Raw genomic sequence first — 19,433 nt, forward strand, 5'->3', positions numbered from 1 at the left:
TTCTTAAACGAAAGCAAACGGAATGAAACGGGCGCGACCTACCTGAATTTGTCCAATAGAAAATCTAGTTTTTGTTGCAAAACGCAACTGTTTGAACTGGAAAATACTGGGGACGCGCCTCAACCCCAACAAGCAAGTGTTCACAGTACGTCAAATCTCAGTTGCAAGACTGGGCAAGCTACGATTTATATGACGATACAAAATGAGGTAACGAAAACGATTTTACGCCTTAAATTAATGCAGTCACATGTAGTAATATTGAATATGGCACATGTTTGCTCAAACCGGTCTATTTATTCGTAGTTTAGTTGAATAATTCAGAACAATTGATGTCAACAACACAACCCATCCCAGTGGATAGCTAGCTAACGGTAACAGGCTAGCTGGCTACTGTTTGGCTTTTTCTTATCACCATCACCATCATTACATAGTCGCCATTTCATTTGCTAGCTATTCATCCCCAGATCTAGCTAGATGTCCTGTGTAATATGTAGCTACATTTACGAAATGGGAACCCTCAGATTTCATTATCGACAATAAAATGGTATCAGAACAACAGTATAGCAGGGAGTTGGGGTTAGCTACTAAACAATTGGGTGATTCTCATGAAACCAGTTTTAGTCATCGCAGTAGCAAATTGAGTTAGAAAACCATGATGCATCTGCAACAAACAATCATTCTGAAGACTAAGATGCCTAGTTTATGCCACAGTGACTGTTTAAAAAGAATTTTCATTTTTTTGCCTGAATTTTACAGTGGTGGAAAAGTATCCAATTGTCATACTTGAGTAAAAGTAAAGATACCGTAATAGAAAATTACTCAAGTAAAAATGAAAGTCAACCAGTAAAATACTACTTCAGTAAAAGTATTTGGTTGGAATATACTTAAGTATTGAAAGTAAAAGTATAAGTCATTTCAAATTCCCTATATTAAACAACCCAGATAGCACCATTTTCTTGTTTTTTAAATTACGGATAACCAGGGGCACACGAAGCATGTGTGTTTAGTGAGTCCACCAGCTCAAGAGGCAATAAGGATGACCAGGGATGTTCTCTTGATAAGTGGTGAATTGGACCATTTTCCTGTCCTGCTTAGCATTCAAAATGTAACAAGTACTTTTGGGTGTCAGGGAAAATGTATGGAATAAAAAGTACATTATTTTCTTTAGGAATGTAGTGAAGTAAAAGTAAAAGTAGTCAAAAATATAAATAGTCAGTCAAGTAAAGTACAGATACCCTAAAAAACTACTTAAGTAGCACTTTAAAGTATTTTTACTTATGTACTTTACACCACTGGAATTGTATACATTTTCACCCCACATTCTCATTACTGAAATGCATCCGGATTAAATTCTCGGGTCATTTTATACAATTTTATTTGAGAAAAAAACAAACTTATTTGAATAAAACACAAAATATGTTGCTGTAGTTTGTCCATAAATCACATTTTTTTTATACATGAATAGAAGTTTACATTAAACTATAATAATTATTATATAAAAACACTCATTACCATAACACTTTATCAAGTTGCTGTAAAAACTCCAATCTTTCTTAAAAGAAAGTTGAATTCACCAATGATGCATCATCTAGAGGAACAGTCCTTAGATGAGCACAAGTTCATTTAATTTCTTCACTTATATACCTTCAGAATGAGGATCTTATTCTCAAACACCCTCTTTACAACACTTAACTTACTCATTACCGAAATGACTAAAATGATCAAATTGGGAAAAACTTAAAGAACCATTACCTTACCAACATGGAGGTATGGATGGGCTTTACGGACTAGGATATGTTCTGGGTTTTCCCTTACCAACATGGAGGTATGGATGGGCTTTACTGATGTGGTCAATTGTTTGCTGATTCATAATGGCAGTCTTCTATTACTTGCAGATTGAGCTAAGGGCCTCTTATTACGAAACATTTCTCATTACTGCATCATTTTTAGGTCCATTTCGGTAATGAGATTCTTAATTTCGGTAATGATAATAAGCTCATTCTAATGTATTGTCAATGGGTGTGCTGTGCTGGTAACTTTAATTATTTACTAGGACCATTGCTTACACCTATTGTATAGATTTTTTGTAAAACAGTTATTTGATTAAGTAGGGGTTAGTCAAGAAATATGGGTTTATAAACCCCATTTAATTTACTTACAATCTGGAGTTTGTGTTTCAGGAAAGCGAAACCACCATTCAAAGGAGGATATTCCCCATTTTGACACGTGTACCTGTTTTAGCACTTACTTATACTGTTGTTTGATATCCCAAGACAGTTTCTGGTCCATATCCCACATATTTAGATACTTTATAGGCATATCATGTTATGCCATTTGCCCATAGGATCCCATTCAATTTACAAATACATCTAAAATACCTTAAAACCACACATATTCATGTCCTAATACACCAATATTACCTGTAAAGACATTGGACATTTTACATTTGAAATGTAAGTCACTTTTTTTTATGCTTTGGCAAATCAGATCACACCTCCATTCTGCTCCTCCCTTCCTATAGGCAGAAACTGAAACAGGAAGTACCCGTGGTAAGGACTGTTCAATGTTGGTCTGACCAATCGGAATCTATGCTCCAAGATTGTTTTGATCACGCGGACTAGGATATGTTCTGGGTTGTCTCTGAGAATAGCATTGACATATACACTAACTCGGTGACTGAATTCATCAGGAAGTGCATAGAGGATGTTGTTTCCACTGACGACATGAGTAAGACATTTAAGCGAGTTAACCCTTGCAAGGCTGCCAGCCCAGACGGCATCCCTAGCTGCTTCCTCAGAGCATGTGCAGACCAGCTGGCTGGAATGTTTACAGACATATTAAATCTCTCCCTATCCCAGTCTGTTGTCCCCACTTGCTTCAAAATGTCCACCATTGTTTCTGTACCCAAGAAAGCGAAGATAACTGAACTAAATCAGTGGTTCCCAAACTGTGGGGCGCGCCCCCTAGGGGGGACGTGAGGGGTTTGCAGGGTGGGTGTGTTTTTTTTTTTTTTTAAAGGAACTCAGTCCGGCTTTAAACTTACTCTTGAAATTTGTAATAGTAGAATGCACAAGGTGCAATTTCGAAATTGGTAAGTGCATCATCAGTTCCTCTTGTCATGTTAGTCATTGTATACCTTAGAGACTTGTCAGAAATGTCCAGATCAACTAGCCCATGTCAGCTAACGTTGTTTTATTTAGGTTTTTTAGCCCATAGATATTGTGGTCATTTTTTTGTCACTCAAATATCACATGAATACACATTAGACATGGCAAAAAGTATAGAATAGCAAGAAAATGTGCTTTAAAACTTCAAAATTATCTTTGCACCCCATGACAAAATGTGTAGAATTGCAGGAAATAAGCTGCGCGCGCAGGGAAGGGTGTGGGATGTTCCCCAATGCTGGAAGGGGAGCCCCGAGTGAAAAAGTTTGGGAACCCCTGAACTAAATGACTATCGCCCTGTAGCACTCACTTCTGTCATCATGAAGTGCTTTGAGAGGCTAGTTAAGGATTATATCACCTCTACCTTACTCGACACAAAATAATCTCTCCCTCAACGTCAACAAAATGAAGGAGCTGATCGTGGATTTCAGGAGACAGCAGAGAGAGAGCAGCTTCAAGTTCCTCGGCTTGCACATCACTGACAATCTGAAATTGTCTATCCACACAGACAGTTTGGTGAAGAAGGCGCAACAGCGCCTCTTCAACCTCAGGAGGCTGAAGAAATTTGGCTTGGACCCTAAGACCCTCACGAACTTCTCCAGATGCACCATTGAGAGCATCCTGTCAGACTGTATCATCGTCTGGTACGGCAACTGCACCGTCCGCAACCGCAGGGCTCTCCAGAGGGTGGTGCGGTCAGCCCAACACATTCTACAGCACCCGGTGTCTCAGAAGGCCAAGAAATTCATCAAGGACCTCAGCCACCCAAGCCACGGCCTGTTACTAGCCGGCTACCACCCGGTTCTCAACTCTGCACCTTAGAGACTGCTGCCCTATGTACATAGTCATTGAACACTGGTCACTTTAATAATGTTTACATACTGATTTACCCACTTCATATGTAGATACTGTATTCTAGTAAAGGCTCATCCTATATAACTACTGCTGTACACACCTTTTCTATTCATACACTGTCTATACACACCATCATAAACATATATTTATATTCCGGACTCTGACATTGCTCATTCTAATATTTCTATATTTCTTAATTCTTTTCTTAACATTTTTGGGATTCGCATGTATTTTTAGGTATTACTGCACTGTTGGAGCTAGGAACATAAGCATTTTGCTACACCCACGATAACGTCTGCCAGATATGTGTACGTGACCAATATCTCTCTGCTCATCCTTCAGGTTGCATTGACCCTGCTAGTACTAGCCCAGTAGCCTAGCATCGAGGTGGAGGCTGGGTCACAGTGGTCAGTAACCCAGCTAGGAGGCTCGGCTCCAGGCAAGCCAGCCTGCTAGTGGAAGGAGGGGGCCTTACCCTGGAACGGCCTGGTGAACTGTGGCGCCTAGCAGTGGAGGGAGGGTTGTGATGAGCGGGAAGAGCTTGCTGTTAAAGGTGATCCTGCTGGGGGACGGTGGCGTGGGGAAGTCTTCCTTAATGAACCGCTACGTCACGGACCGCTTCGACACCCAGTCCTTCCACACCATCGGGGTCGAGTTCCTCAACAGAGACCTGGAGGTCAGATTATAGCTCTTTCTGAATGAAGCTTTTCTTGATCTCCTTGCCTTCTTCTCAAAATGCAAAATGAGGGGAGGGACCTTGGACCTTCTCCTCCTATAAGATTGAGAAGGAGATAGAGCCAAGGTCTGTGTCTGAAATTGAATAATAATAATAATTATTATTATTATTTGTGTCCCTTTCGGGAAATTTGTCTTGCATCTCAACAAAGCACAGCATCACAACGTAAGTACATGCAATAACTACAGCAGACAACACGTGGATACAGTTCACAGTTCGTAATTGTGGGGGGGGGGGGGGGGGTTGAACAGTTATTTGTTCTATTCTATATACAGGCTAGTGCAGTGGACTACTTTTTGACCTCACAAAATGTTTTTTATAAATGTATTGTTTTACTGTATGCTGTACTACTGTCATTGATTCTTCCTGTCTACTGTTTTATAACTTTATGATTGCTGTGTACATATCTAATTCTCTTTGGGGGCGAAAAGGTTTCTCTTCGGGACAATGAAGGTTTTCATTCACTTCCTCCCTTCAGGTGGACGGGCGCCTGGTGACCCTTCAGATCTGGGACACGGCGGGTCAGGAGCGCTTCAAGTCCCTGAGGACGCCATTCTACCGTGGCGCCGACTGCTGCCTCCTCACCTTCGCTGTAGACGACCTGCACAGCTTCCAGAACCTGGCCGCCTGGAAGAAGGAGTTCATGTTTTACTCTGACGTACGAGACCCAGAGAGGTTCCCCTTCGTTGTCCTGGGCAACAAGGTGGACAAGGAGGAGGGGAGGGAGGTGGGGGAGGACGAGGCTCGGGCCTGGTGTGAGGAGAACGGCTGTTGTCCCTACTTTGAGACCAGTGCTAAGGACGATACTAACGTGGGAGTGGCGTTCGAGGCGGCGGTACGGGAGGTTCTGGCGGCGGAGGATCAGATCGACCACACGTTGTTGAGTAGCACTATCGATCTCCATGGCAACCGTAAAGTACAGCGCTCTTCTTGCTGCTGATTGGTTGAAAGGACTGGTCGGAGCTAGCCCCTCCCTGAGTCCTCTCTGTCTAGCCTGAGCACCCTGAGAGCCATAGAGGTGTTCTGCTCTCCACTGATCTCTATGGTTACCTACATGATGCAGGTACAAGCTACTGAGACTGCCGTCGGGTTAAGAAAATGATCGGGTATCAATACAGCTGATAAGAAGAGAATCAGGCTATCAATGCAGCTGATTTTAAAAAATGTCGGGTTGTCAGTATCAACGCATCTGATTTGAAAGATTATCAGGAGACAGCAATGTAAAGGTACAATGTAACAGCTACACCATGTTTTTAAACTCGGTCTGCTTTCAGCAGTATAGCACAAAACTGCTCTCTACATCCATCCAGCCAGCTTCAGCTTCATGTACCTGCCCTGTGCAGTGTTTTCACCATGTAGGCCTAGCCCTCCTACAGAACAGTCATTTTAATCTGATCATATTAATATCCTTCCAGTTCTCCTCTCCAAGAGCGCAGGCTGCTTGTGGCACAGCAACATTCTCATCCATTACTATCTCTGTCTGTCTGCTAAGTCTTTTAAGGTTTCATAGGTACTTTGACCAGAACGTGACCATCACACAGTCAGATCTCATAGGTACTTTGACCAGAACATGACTCTTATCACACTGTCAGATCTCATGACAGTGATTGGGTGGTTGGCTGACTGACTGGTGGAATATAATTGAATATAATGCACTGACATAGACATGGTCTGTTGGCTGACTGGTGGAATATAATTGAATATAATACACTGACATAGACCTCTAAGTGAAGCGGGACTTTATCCAGTCACACATCTTGTTTAAGAACTGACAACATTGATTACACACATTACTGTACCAGGACAAATGTTTACTGCACAAAAAGGAATTGTTTGATTTTCTCCAAAGGGAAATATGTTTATCATTTAACACTGGATACATATATATTTGAGTTTATGTTCTGTCATGTCTGTTAACACTGGGTACATATCTATTTGAGTTTGTTCTGTCATATAATTTAACACTGGATACATATCTATTTGAGTTTATGTTCTGTCATATCTGTTAACACTGGGTACATATCTATTTGAGTTTGTTCTGTCATATCATTTAACACTGGATACATATCTATTTGAGTTTGTTCTGTCATATCATTTAACACTGGATACATACAGTCAGGTCCATAAGTATTTGGACAGTGACAATTTGCATCATTTGGGCTCTGTACGCCACCACAATGGATTTGAAAGGAAACAATTAAGATGTGCTTTAAGTGTAGACAACATCTTTAATTTAAGGGTTTTGTCAAAATTATTGTACGAACCGTGTAGGAATTACAACCATTTTTATACATTGCCCCCCAATTTCAAGGGCTCAAAAGTAATAGGACAAACTAACATAATCATAAATTAAATTGTGAGTTTGAATACTTGGTTGCAAATCCTTTGCAGTCAATGACTGCCTGAAGTCTGGAACCCATAGACATCACTAGATGCTGGGTTTCTTTCCTGGTGATGCTCTGCCAGGCCTTTACTGCAGCTGTCTTCAGTTCCTGCTTGTTCTTGGGGCGTTTTGCCTTCAGTTTTGCCTTCAGCAAGTGAAATGCATGCTCGATTGGATTCAGGTCAGGTGATTGACTTGGCCATTGCAGAACATTCCACGTTGCCTTAAAAAAGTATTGGGTTGCTTTCGCAGTATGCTTCGGGTCATTGTCCATCTGCACTGTGAAGTGCCGTCCAATGAGTTTTGAAGCATTTGGCTGAATCTGAGCAGGTAAAAAAAGCCCTAAACACTTCAGAATTCATCCTGCTGCTTTTGTCAGCAGTCACATCATCAATAAATACAAGGGATCCAGTTCCACTGGCAGCCATACATGCCCACGCCATAACACTACCTCCACCATGCTTCACAGATGAGGTGGTATGCTTCGGATCATGAGCAGTTCCTTCCCTTCTCCATACTCTTCTCTTCCCATCATTCTGGTACAAGTTGATCTTTGTCTCATCTGTCCATAGGATGTTGTTCCAGAACTGTACAGGCTTTTTTAGATGTTTTTTTTGGCAAATCTGGTCTTCCTGTTTTTGAGGCTTACCAATGGTTTACATCTTATGGTAAACCCTCTGTATTTACTCTGGTGAAGTCTTCTCTTGGTTGTCGACTTAGACACAGATACGCCTGCCTCCTGGAGGGTGTTCTTGATCTGGCCAACTGTTGTGAAGGGGTTTAATTATTCTGTCATCCACCACAGTTGTTTTCCGTGGTCTTCCGGGCCTTTTTGTGTTCCTGAGCTCACCAGTGCATTCTTTCTTTTTAAGAATGTACCAAATAGTTGATTTGGCCACATGTAATGTTTTTGCTATGACAGCTCTTTGGACTTCATATTGAGGGTTAACAGCAACAGATTCCAACTCTAGACCTTTTATCTGCTTCCTTGTAATGAACTAATGAGGGAATAACACACCTGGCCATGGAACAGCTGAGCAGACAATTGTCCAATTACTTTTGGTCCCTTAAAAAGGGGGGGACCACATATAGAAAATGCTGTAATTCCTACACCGTTCACCCAATTTGGATGTAAATACCCTCAAATTAAAGCTAAAAGTCTGCACTATTTAATTTCAACTCCAATATGCTGTGGTAGATGGCTAAAATAATAACTTGGTCAATGTCCAAATATTTATGGACCTGTCTATCTTTTTGAGTTTCTGTTCTGTCATATCTGTTAACACTGGGTACATATCTATTTGAGTTTCTGTTCTGTCATATCTGTTAACACTGGGTATGTATCTATTTGAGGTACTTTGTATCTATACCAGATTATACAGTATTTTTTCCAAATGTCCTATAGGCTCTCTAGGTTTGTCTGAATCTGAGAAGTGTTAGGCCTACGTGTGAGAGTTGTAGGAGATGCCTGCTTTAATTCCATCCCTTACCTACCACGGTACGTACCTGCTTTAATTTCATCCCTTACCTACTACGGTACGTACCTGCTTTAATTTCATCCCTTACCTACCACGATACGTACCTGCTTTAATTTTATCCCTTACCTACTACGGTACGTACCTTTTTTGTGAGATCCCTTTCATTTTATAGTAGGTCTCTCTTGACACATCAATGTTAGGGATATAATGTTTTTGTTTGGCGTATGGCAGATCCATTTTTCTTTTCTGAAGTTAATTTATGTTCTGATATTTACTGTGGGTTTTATATCCTGTAACTTGTGTTTGGGTTGGTGTGTCACTAAGGAAGAGTGGTGATGGTTTGTTTCTCAGCCCTACTGCCTTGCCTGTCTACCGCATGGGCCCTGCTCTAGAACACTGACAGTTCTGGAACATTCTAGGTTCTAGATAGAACATTGGAAGTTGTAGAACCTTTATAGAATCTAGAACATTGGTAGCTCTAGAGCGTTCCAGTCAGAGAACATTCTAGACAGAATATAAGAACATTCCAGTCCTTAATCTAATACCATAGGCCCCACCCCTCTACTTCTCTGAAATGGCTTGTTGATATTCGTTGATTTAAAGTTCTATTTGAATGTGAAACAACCTACAGAGAGAAATTATTGTACCTTTTAATGTACAGATATTGAATTTTCTCCCATAGGTATTGATAAGAGGGAAACATAAGTGAGCATTATCTTAAAAACATTGTTATATGTTTGGGTACTTAATGTTTGTCTTGTTATTTTACTTAAATATGTACCTATGCTGGCCTGCCCTCACTGGATTTGAATGATGTAGTCTAAAGTAAAGGATCAGTTTGATACATATTTTTATGACCTTATTTGGTAGTTATTCAGCATTCCTGATGTTATACAGTACTTCTGATGCCTGAATCCACATATGACTATTCAGTTGTCTGTCTGTTTCCAGTATTTTACCTAGTCGTCAACATGGTACTGTTGCTATGCCTACCAAATTAATCAACCAATGCAGTGTTGCAGTACTACTACAATACATTATTTTATTTGCATGCGTGTAGCATGTGAAATTCACTGATTCAAGTTACATTTCTTCATATCTTTTAAAGTTATGTTGGTAAAAGTAATCTGCCTCTCAATTGAAATGAGATGACTGTCTGGTAGAGCAGAGAGGCCCACTGTGAAAGAGCCAACCGTTCAATGAAACCTTAGCACTGTGTTATGTTCACTCTGATGTCATGGTACACCTGTATCTATTGATGATGTTGATTGTCTTGTCAATTCACTCAACCTGTGGTATTTAGAAAAACAGTATAACAAAATTACACTTGGAATGTTCCAGGTCATGGTGTGCAACAAAAGGGAAGTATTAACAGATGTGAATGGCTTGTTTTAACAGAAAAAAACAACTATACATGTGATGTATTTTACCCAATGGAAGGTCAGACATCACATTCCACTGCTATGTAAACTATATTCCTGAGAATCTATTCAATCTGTTAACATACAGTTCTCGTCTCCTCACCATCTAGTCGTCTCACTCCCAATAACCAATGTTGATGACCCGTTTTGTTTTTTATCTATATGTTTAATGAATAAGAACAATGTACACAGTAATGTTTCCTTTGGGCTTGCCACAGTGCACAAAGACATGGCTACATGTACATTGGAAAGGGCATTCATTTCATTACTGAAATAACCGTACAATCATTTAAATCCTCAATAATACTGTACGAACTGACTAAAATGTCATTTCTAACCTCACCTAAGTGTTTGTTAATCTGCTTTGAGCTGAGTAAGAGGTGTGTTAACTGACTACCATACAGTTGTGATGTAGGATTATTACTGTATATCTGTTGATTGTTTGTTGTAAATCCAATATCAAACCTTCCTTAAAACCTCTCTTTGTTACCCTACGGAGGTTAAGACTGTCCCTTTACAGAGCTGCGTTCCAAATGGCACCCAATTACTACATCACATAGAGCACTACTTTTGACCAGAGCCCTATGGCCCCACTATATAGGGAATCAGTCCTATGGCCCCACTATATAGGGAATCAGTCCTATGGCCCCACTATATAGGGAATCAGCCCTATGGCCCCTGGTCAGAATGATGTCACTATATAGGGCATCAGTCCTATGGCCCCACTATATAGGGAATCAGTCCTATGGCCCCACTGTATAGGGAATCAGCCCTATGGCCCCACTATATAGGGAATCAGCCCTATGGCCCCACTATATAGGGAATCAGCCCTATGGCCCCACTGTATAGGGAATCAGCCCTATGGCCCCACTATATAGGGAATCAGCCCTATGGCCCCACTGTATAGGGAATCAGCCCTATGGCCCCACTATATAGGGAATCAGTCCTATGGCCCCACTGTATAGGGAATCAGTCCTATGGCCCCACTATATAGGGAATCAGTCCTATGGCCCCACTATATAGGGAATCAGCCCTATGGCCCCACTATATAGGGAATCAGTCCTATGGCCCCACTGTATAGGGAATCAGCCCTATGGCCCCACTGTATAGGGAATCAGTCCTATGGCCCCACTGTATAGGGAATCAGTCCTATGGCCCCACTATATAGGGAATCAGTCCTATGGCCCCACTATATAGGGAATCAGCCCTATGGCCCCACTATATAGGGAATCAGTCCTATGGCCCCACTGTATAGGGAATCAGCCCTATGGCCCCACTATATAGGGAATCAGCCCTATGGCCCCACTGTATAGGGAATCAGCCCTATGGCCCCACTATATAGGGAATCAGTCCTATGGCCCCACTATATAGGGAATCAGTCCTATGGCCCCACTATATAGGGAATCAGTCCTATGGCCCCACTGTATAGGGAATCAGTCCTATGGCCCCACTATATAGGGAATCAGTCCTATGGCCCCACTATATAGGGAATCAGTCCTATGGCCCCACTATATCCTATGGCCCCACTATATAGGGAATCAGCCCTATGGCCCCACTATATAGGGAATCAGCCCTATGGCCCCTGGTCAGAATGATGTCACTATATAGGGAATCAGTCCTATGGCCCCACTATATAGGGAATCAGTCCTATGGCCCCACTATATAGGGAATCAGTCCTATGGCCCCTGGTCAGAATGATGTCACTATATAGGGAATCAGCCCTATGGCCCCACTATATAGGGAATCAGCCCTATGGCCCCACTGTATAGGGAATCAGCCCTATGGCCCCTGGTCAGAATGATGTCACTATATAGGGAATAGGGTTCCATATGAGATGCAGAAAGACTGATGTACATGTGACTACTATCCAATACTGTATGACAACTAATAAAAACAAACATGCAACATACCAAATACAGGAACTGGCTTGTATGTGGTTTTGGCCTTCTTTTCGACAGTGTGGTGTTGAGTGCATGACTCTTTAGAAACTACATTGCTAGCATCGGATCATAAAAAAGGGATAGTTAGGGTATTGCATATCTTCTTTATTTACATTGATTTGGCCAGAAAAGCAAAACACATTTGATATGGTAACATTTCATATTCGTCCCCTCAGAGAAGGACATGAAAAGATCAAGGCCAAATAGGTCCAACATCTGCACTGTGTACAACTCATACATCTAACTATGAATTTAAGCTGGAACACAAGTCATGTAAACCTACATCAAAATGAACACACTTGAAGCAACTTCATAGGACTTCATAGAGCCAATGTATGGCTAGAGTCAGATCATCTGTATATAAATACATACAGAATCTGTATTTTAACATGGAATAATATCCTGACAATGGATCTGGCCTGGTCCTAAAAGGACTTGCTAGATCCAAAGCAGAAGTATACTCTGCAGGAATCTCAACAGCTCTCCAAACTAAACCACCCACTAGGCTAAGAAGACACAAGAGGGGTGTCTGGGTTTAAAGACTAAGGATATAAAGCAAATATAAATTGTTTTCAATATTAGGGAGGAACCTTTCGCGGGACAGTTTCCCGGGCTCAGATTAGTAGGCCAAGTCCTGGATTAAAAAGCATGATCAATGGAGATTCTCCACTGAAAGTGCTTTTAAAAATCCAGGATTAGGCTTAATCTGGGTCCGGGAAACTGGCACTTCAAGTTTAAGGAGTCAGCTCCAATTGATTGTTCTCAGGGGTTACCATGGAGGATGGAGGGGGTCAGTCAGGAGGTAGACTATCAGATATGATGTGGGGGGCGTAAGGGGAGTGCATTGTCCCTCCTATGTCCTTCTGCAGTCTACCGTACAGCTCGTAGCTCTTCCTCTCCTCCTTCCCCCGCCTTCTCTCTTCCTTTAGGCCTACCCGTCTGACTGCCAGGTGGAGGGAGCAGTGTATCTGTGGGGAAGAGAAGCGATGAGCGAATCAGAGAATACGACACCAGTCCCAGGAGGTCACGGCCTACAGTAGCATCAAACCAATCAGAGAATACGACACCAGTCCCAGGAGGTCACGGCCTACAGTAGCATCAAACCAATCAGAGAATACGACACCAGTCCCAGGAGGTCACGGCCTACAGTAGCATCAAACCAATCAGAGAATACGACACCAGTCCCAGGAGGTCATGGCCTACAGTAGCATCAAACCAATCAGAGAATACAACACCAGGCTTTTCTCACACAAAACATTTACTGATATTGAGAGGTGTAACAGAGTTGGTTCAGTGAGCTATGCTTGTGTGATGAGCAGCCTAGTTTCCCGTGGCAGACTTTACATAAATGTTAATAACTAAATGCCACGTCGAGGAGCTTGCAGGGCACACAAAGTAGTATTAACCTTAGAGTAGCATGGACATCATGGGTTCGATACCCGGTCGTAACAGAAAGAGAGAGAACAACTTCTTTAAAAAGGAGAGACCATATTTTATTACCAAACCAACATGGTATCATAAAAACACAAAAGAAACAAACAGCCAGCTGTCAATTCACAAAACCAACCTGTGCTGCTGGATAAAGCTTCCACCCAATTGGATAACCTATACTCACAGTATGTTACAATATATTTTGTTAGTTAAAGAAGCCGTCTTTTGTTTAAACAAAGTTTAAATTGTCATTAAGATTAGTACATTTATCTACAGTAAGTAGTAGGGTGTTATACAATAACTACTAATTATTTTCTAGACAGCTACAGAGACCAAACTGCATCGTTTTGCCTCTATATAAGAACCTCATCCCTTGCAAACGATACCATATATACCGCCAGAAGGGAGAGCAATAATAATAATAATATCACCTCAATGTAGTGCCAAACAGAGTCAAGCATCTTAAGAGATATTTTAAACTTCTAAATAACATAAAAGGTTGCTAAAAAAGTAAGCACCTGTAACAACTTTACCATCTTAACATTAAAAACAGAGAAATTAAGGACTTCTCCTCTTGATCTGTACCAACACAAACTCACTAAACATACTGTCCCTTTTCTCACATGAGAAATCCCTTCGTTCAAACAAATGTTAACCCTTTTCATTCCAAATCCCTTCACAGGGTCAATCACCTCCAACAGATGGGGTGTCGTGCAGCAGTGGGCCCATCACAGAAGGGTTGTATTCAGGCCATTGAGAGAAGTATTCAGCCTTTACCCTGTCTTTGTCATGAAGACCCTCTCCCTCTGACATTCAATATGACCCTTGCCACAGACCAAGGTCCCTATAGTAACAAAGGGGCCTTGTCATACAGACCCCCCCCCTTCCATCTCCCACCCGGGGGCCGGGGCAGGTGGACCCTTGGAACCCCCTCTGATTGGTTAGTTTTCTAAGAAGTCCTATGCGGGGCGGCCTCCATTGTTGAGGCCTTTCTGCTGCCCGTGAGAAAAGGCCCTGAGGTCAGAGAGAAGAACTGCAAATGCACGCTTGTCTGGCACCATGGCAACCAGATGTGAGGGATGGTACCCATGGTAACTGATTATAATCCCATAGGCTAAAGTAGGCAAGTAGTCCCTAACCATAAATCAGTGTGACATTTATAACTGAAGATATTTGTAAAATAAAATTATTTGTTATGTTACCAAAATGATTAGTTAGGTTTTACATTGCGATTTCTTTTAAAAGTGAAGAAAGATAAAACATGGAGTATATGCCAGGCACACTAACCTCAGTATATGAGGAAGATTACGTCAATCTTTACAAACATTTGGTGACACACACACACATGATAAAATACACATGGAGAATAACAAAATACAGAAAACTTGAAGACAGCTTCAGAGCAAACTAAATATAACATGAGAAAGACAGTGTGACAAAGCAGCACAAAACGGTAGTATACGTCTGGGTTCCTCAACAAAACTTCCACTGAACCACCCATTATGCTATGAAGACACAGTACAGGGAAACGCTGGTGGGTCTTGAAGGGAAAATGGACAGAACAGAATTCACTGAAGGAAGCAATCATTTAAGTTCAAAGAATCAACTCCACCGGTGGTGTTGAGGATAGGTAGAGGGGTGTCAGGGAGTCATAGTGTTCCCTCTGGGTGTCTCTGTGTCAGATCGAGAGACAGGAGGGAGGAAGTGGAGAGTCTAACACCGCGTGCCGATGCCCTTTCTCCCCAGGTACCGCAGCAACGCAAAGTTATAGGTGGTGGACACCATGTAGGTGAGCTAGAGAGAGAGATGGAGAAAGAGGGAAAGAAAGAGAACGGAGGGAAAGAAAGAGAACGAAAGGAAAGAGAGAAGACAGAATTGAGCCCCATTTCCTGTTCATCAAGGTCCATGACAATCTCAGTATAATTCTGAGCATCTACAGTAGGCTACATTAACAGTGTACTGATACGGCAATGTAACTATGGGATCTTCCCAGCAAGAAAAGTACCAGACGTTATGACGTTATTATGGTGTTTATCATTATAATCAGCTGAGAACTCAAGTCAAAGAACAGAGAGCTACAGTGAGACTCGTCAGCCATGGAGGCCTGACACTCTGGCATTCCTGAACACCTACACTGACTACGTCACATGGGACACAACTCCATTGTAAAGCTGTAGCCAATCTGGTCTCAGTTAAGAGGTTAGGGCAGGGTCACTCACCAGCGCCAAGAGTGTGATGCCAGCCCCGGCGAACGCTGCGATGTACAGGTCGTAGGTCAGACGGAACTGTAAAAGGTCAAATCAGAGTCAGAGATGAGTCAGTGATCATGTGGTCATTCTGGAAATATGTCAGAGAAGTTGACATTCTACACTCTAGAGACGCTTTGTTTTTAACGTGTCCTGCCAAGTTTTATCATGAGACAAACTGTATTACTGACCTCTCTGGTTTTGCAGACAGTGGACAGTGTCATTCCACAAGCTTTGCCTGGCATCGCATTCCATGGTAGGAGCCCTGAAAGAAATTGAAGAAAAAATTACACATTTCTGATTCTCTGCTGTAAAATTTCAGCTTTCACAGTTGGCATTGTCACTCCAAATTTCCGCAGAGTAGATTTGAATTAATTGAATTGAGCAACCTGAATCCACATGAATGATTAGGTCGTATCGAGAACTACAGTGAGGTAAGGTTGATTTGTTACCATATGAATAAACATAATGGATCATACAGAGAACTACAGTGAGGTGAAGTTCTTTCCTTACCGTACTGCCTGGCGTCGATACAGAGCTGGTTGATGCTAGCTGGGGTCTCAGTCAGGACGGTGATGGTGTGGCAGGTAGCGGCCATGTTGTAGAAGAAGTAGACAGGCAAGGCAGAGAAGGCAAACACCAACAGCCACACCACCACCAGCAGGTACGTTATTAATATAAACTGGAGATGAAGGGAGAGAGATGGATGGATGTTTAGGTATTATGAATCGTAACAGGCCAAAAATGAATCAGGGAAGTGCAACTTTTACAGTTTTGTTGAGCTCTCATCTCCACCCTCAACCTTACCACTATCCTACTAGCCTCAGCCCTACTCTACCTTCACCCCATCCTCTGAACTACCTCCTCACCCCCCACTCTACCTTCACCCCATCCTCTGAACTACCTCCTCACCCCCCACTCTACCTTCACCCCATCCTCTGAGCTACCTCCTCACCCCCCACTATACCTTCACCCCATCCTCCTCACCCCCCACTCTACCTACACCCCATCCTCTCAACTACCTCCTCACCCAGCCTTTCCTCCATCCTCTTACCACCACACCTCCACCCCACCCTGTTACCATACACCTCTACCCCACCCTGTTCCCATCACACCTCTACCCCACCCTGTTCCCATCACACCTCTACCCCACCCCGTTACCATCACACCTCTACCCCACCCTGTTACCATCACACCTCTACCCCACCCTGTTACCACCACACCTCCACCCCACCCTGTTACCATCACACCTCCACCCCATTACCATCACACCTCTACTCCACCCTGTTACCATCACACCTCTACCCCACCCTGTTACCATCACACCTCTACCCCACCCTGTTACCATCACACCTCCACCCCGTTACCATCACACCTCTACCCCACCCTGTTACCACCACACCTCTACCCCACCCTGTTACCATCACACCTCTACCCCACCCTGTTACCATCACACCTCTACCCCACCCTGTTCCCATCACACCTCTACCCCACCCTGTTCCCATCACACCTCTACCCCACCCTGTTCCCATCACACCTCTACCCCACCCTGTTACCATCACACCTCTACCCCACCCTGTTACCATCACACCTCTACCCCACCCTGTTACCATCACACCTCCACCCCACCCTGTTACCACCACACCTCTACCCCACCCTGTTACCATCACACCTCTACCCCACCCTGTTCCCATCACACCTCTACCCCACCCTGTTACCATCACACCTCTACCCCACCCTGTTCCCATCACACCTCTACCCCACCCTGTTCCCATCACACCTCTACCCCACCCTGTTTCCATCACACCTCTACCCCACCCTGTTACCATACACCTCTACCCCACCCTGTTACCATCACACCTCTACTCCACCCTGTTACCATCACACCTCTACCCCACCCTGTTACCATCACACCTCTACCCCACCCTGTTACCATCACACCTCTACCCCACCCTGTTACCATCACACCTCTACCCCACCCTGTTACCATTACACCTCCACTCCACCATTGCCCCCACTCTCTCACCGTGCTACTAAGACAGCGTCCACACAGGGTGCTCCTGAACTCTCCAAAGGTCTGCTTGGCGGCGCTGGTGGTGTAGAATCCCTCCGCCAGCAGTACGATGCAGTAGAGGAAGAAGAATGAAGCCAGGCCATAGATAACATACTGGAAGTACTGGATACTATGGAGGAAGAGGGGAGGAGGGAGAGGGAGAGGAGGGAGAGGGGTAAAAGGACACATCACTACAGAGGTGTACCATTAACATGAGGTGTACCATTAACATGAGGTTTACCATTAACATGAGGTGTACCATTAACATGAGGTGTACCATTAACATGAGGTGTACCGTTAACATGAGGTGTACCGTTAACATGAGGTGTACCGTTAACATGAGGTGTACCATTAACATGAGGTGTACCGTTAACATGAGGTGTACCATTAACATGAGGTGTACCGTTAACATGAGGTGTACTGTTAACATGAGGTGTACCGTTAACATGAGGTGTACCGTTAACATGAGGTGTACCATTAACATGAGGTGTACCATTAACATGAGGTGTACCATTAACATGAGGTGTACCATTAACATGAGGTGTACCGTTAACATGAGGTGTACTGTTAACATGAGGTGTACCGTTAACATGAGGTGTACTGTTAACATGAGGTGTACCATTAACATGAGGTGTACCGTTAACATGAGGTGTACCATTAACATGAGGTGTACTGTTAACATGAGGTGTACCGTTAACATGAGGTGTACCGTTAACATGAGGTGTACCATTAACATGAGGTGTACCGTTAACATGAGGTGTACCGTTAACATGAGGTGTACCGTTAACATGAGGTGTACCGTTAACATGAGGTGTACCGTTAACATGAGGTGTACCGTTAACATGAGGTGTACCGTTAACATGAGGTGTACCGTTAACATGAGGTGTACCGTTAACATGAGGTGTACCGTTAACATGAGGTGTACCATTAACATGAGGTGTACCGTTAACATGAGGGCTACCATTTAGTTTAAAATACTTATACAGTAGACTTAGGGAACATCTAAACCAGAGGTGGCCAATCCTGGTCCTGGATCACCAAAACAATTGTGATTTTTATTCCAGCCCAGCTTTAAAGCCTTCTAGGTCTTGGCCACCTCTTTTCTAATCAGTTTCAGGTATTCGTAGGGGGTAGGTTAGGGATAAAGCAATAGCCTTTGAGCCACTCACAGGTAGGCCAGGGTAATGTAGTCCTGTAGGTTACGGGCGAAGTATGTCTCGATGAGTCTCTCCGTCTCAGTGAGGGCCTGGTGACCACAGCCACAGAACAGAGCTATCCCTGAGAAACATAGCATAGTGGCCACCAGGGAGCAATAGGGTACTCCTCCCAGGCACTTCATACAGCAGTCATAACAACCTATAGGACAGGACATAACCACATAGGGGTTAATGTAGGGTTATGTATGGGTTACCTCTAGAGAAGCATAGGGCAATCCTCCCAGACTCTTTCTACAGCAGTCACAACCACCAAGACAGGATATAACAACATGTGAGGAGGTAATGAACACATCACCAGGGGAGTGGTAATGAACACATCACCAGGGGAGTGGTAATGAACACATCGCCAGGGGAGTGGTAATGAACACATCACCAGGGGAGTGGTAATGAACACATCACCAGGGGAGTGGTAATGAACACATCACCAGGGGAGTGGTAATGAACACATCACCAGGGGAGTGGTAATGAACACATCACCAGGGGAGTGGTAATGAACACATCACCAGGGG

At 43.2% G+C, this 19,433-nt stretch overlaps 2 protein-coding genes across 3 annotated transcripts; one reads left to right on the forward strand and one right to left on the reverse strand.

Annotated features, from left to right (window-relative positions):
* Positions 1–149: 149 nt before the first annotated feature.
* On the forward strand, positions 150–11,942 carry LOC311107646 (ras-related protein Rab-9B-like). Of its 2 annotated transcripts, XM_084150176.1 has the most exons (4): positions 174–207; positions 2,522–2,549; positions 4,362–4,695; positions 5,234–11,942. In XM_084150176.1, the coding sequence occupies exons 3-4, from the start codon at positions 4,546–4,548 to the stop codon at positions 5,693–5,695; spliced, it is 612 nt and encodes a 203-aa protein (XP_084006302.1). In that variant the 5' UTR covers positions 174–207; positions 2,522–2,549; positions 4,362–4,545; the 3' UTR covers positions 5,696–11,942. The 2 variants fall into 2 exon arrangements, with proteins under 2 accessions (XP_084006301.1, XP_084006302.1); XM_084150175.1 differs by lacking the exon at positions 2,522–2,549 and having other exon boundaries at positions 150–207.
* Positions 11,943–13,451: 1,509 nt separating this feature from the next.
* LOC311107395 (myelin proteolipid protein-like) lies at positions 13,452–19,057 on the reverse strand. Its single transcript, XM_084149888.1, has 6 exons — positions 18,877–19,057; positions 17,681–17,837; positions 16,168–16,336; positions 15,846–15,919; positions 15,628–15,693; positions 13,452–15,202 (listed from the first exon to the last, which is right to left on the reverse strand). Exons 1-6 carry the CDS (start codon positions 19,044–19,046, stop codon positions 15,122–15,124), a joined length of 717 nt encoding a protein of 238 aa, XP_084006014.1. The 5' UTR covers positions 19,047–19,057; the 3' UTR covers positions 13,452–15,121.
* Positions 19,058–19,433: the final 376 nt, after the last annotated feature.

Source organism: Coregonus lavaretus (assembly GCF_964263955.1).
Source record: "Coregonus lavaretus genome assembly, chromosome: 32".
Taxonomy (NCBI): domain Eukaryota; kingdom Metazoa; phylum Chordata; class Actinopteri; order Salmoniformes; family Salmonidae; genus Coregonus; species Coregonus lavaretus.

What these genes read in the sequence shown, in the direction of transcription:
- LOC311107646 (XM_084150175.1), top strand. Translation starts at nt 4,546, where the DNA reads ATGAGCGGGAAGAGCTTGCTGTTAAAGGTGATCCTGCTGGGGGACGGT. An exon ending in TCCTCAACAGAGACCTGGAG is followed by an intron (nt 4,696 to 5,233) that starts GTCAGATTATAG and finishes TCCTCCCTTCAG; the next exon opens with GTGGACGGGCGCCTGGTGAC.
- LOC311107395 (XM_084149888.1), bottom strand. Translation starts at nt 19,046, where the DNA reads ATGAAGTGCCTGGGAGGAGTACCCTATTGCTCCCTGGTGGCCACTATG. An exon ending in TACATTACCCTGGCCTACCT is followed by an intron (nt 17,838 to 18,876) that starts GTGAGTGGCTCA and finishes CTTCCTCCATAG; the next exon opens with TATCCAGTACTTCCAGTATG. An exon ending in GCATCACACTCTTGGCGCTG is followed by an intron (nt 15,203 to 15,627) that starts GTGAGTGACCCT and finishes CTCTCTCTCTAG; the next exon opens with CTCACCTACATGGTGTCCAC.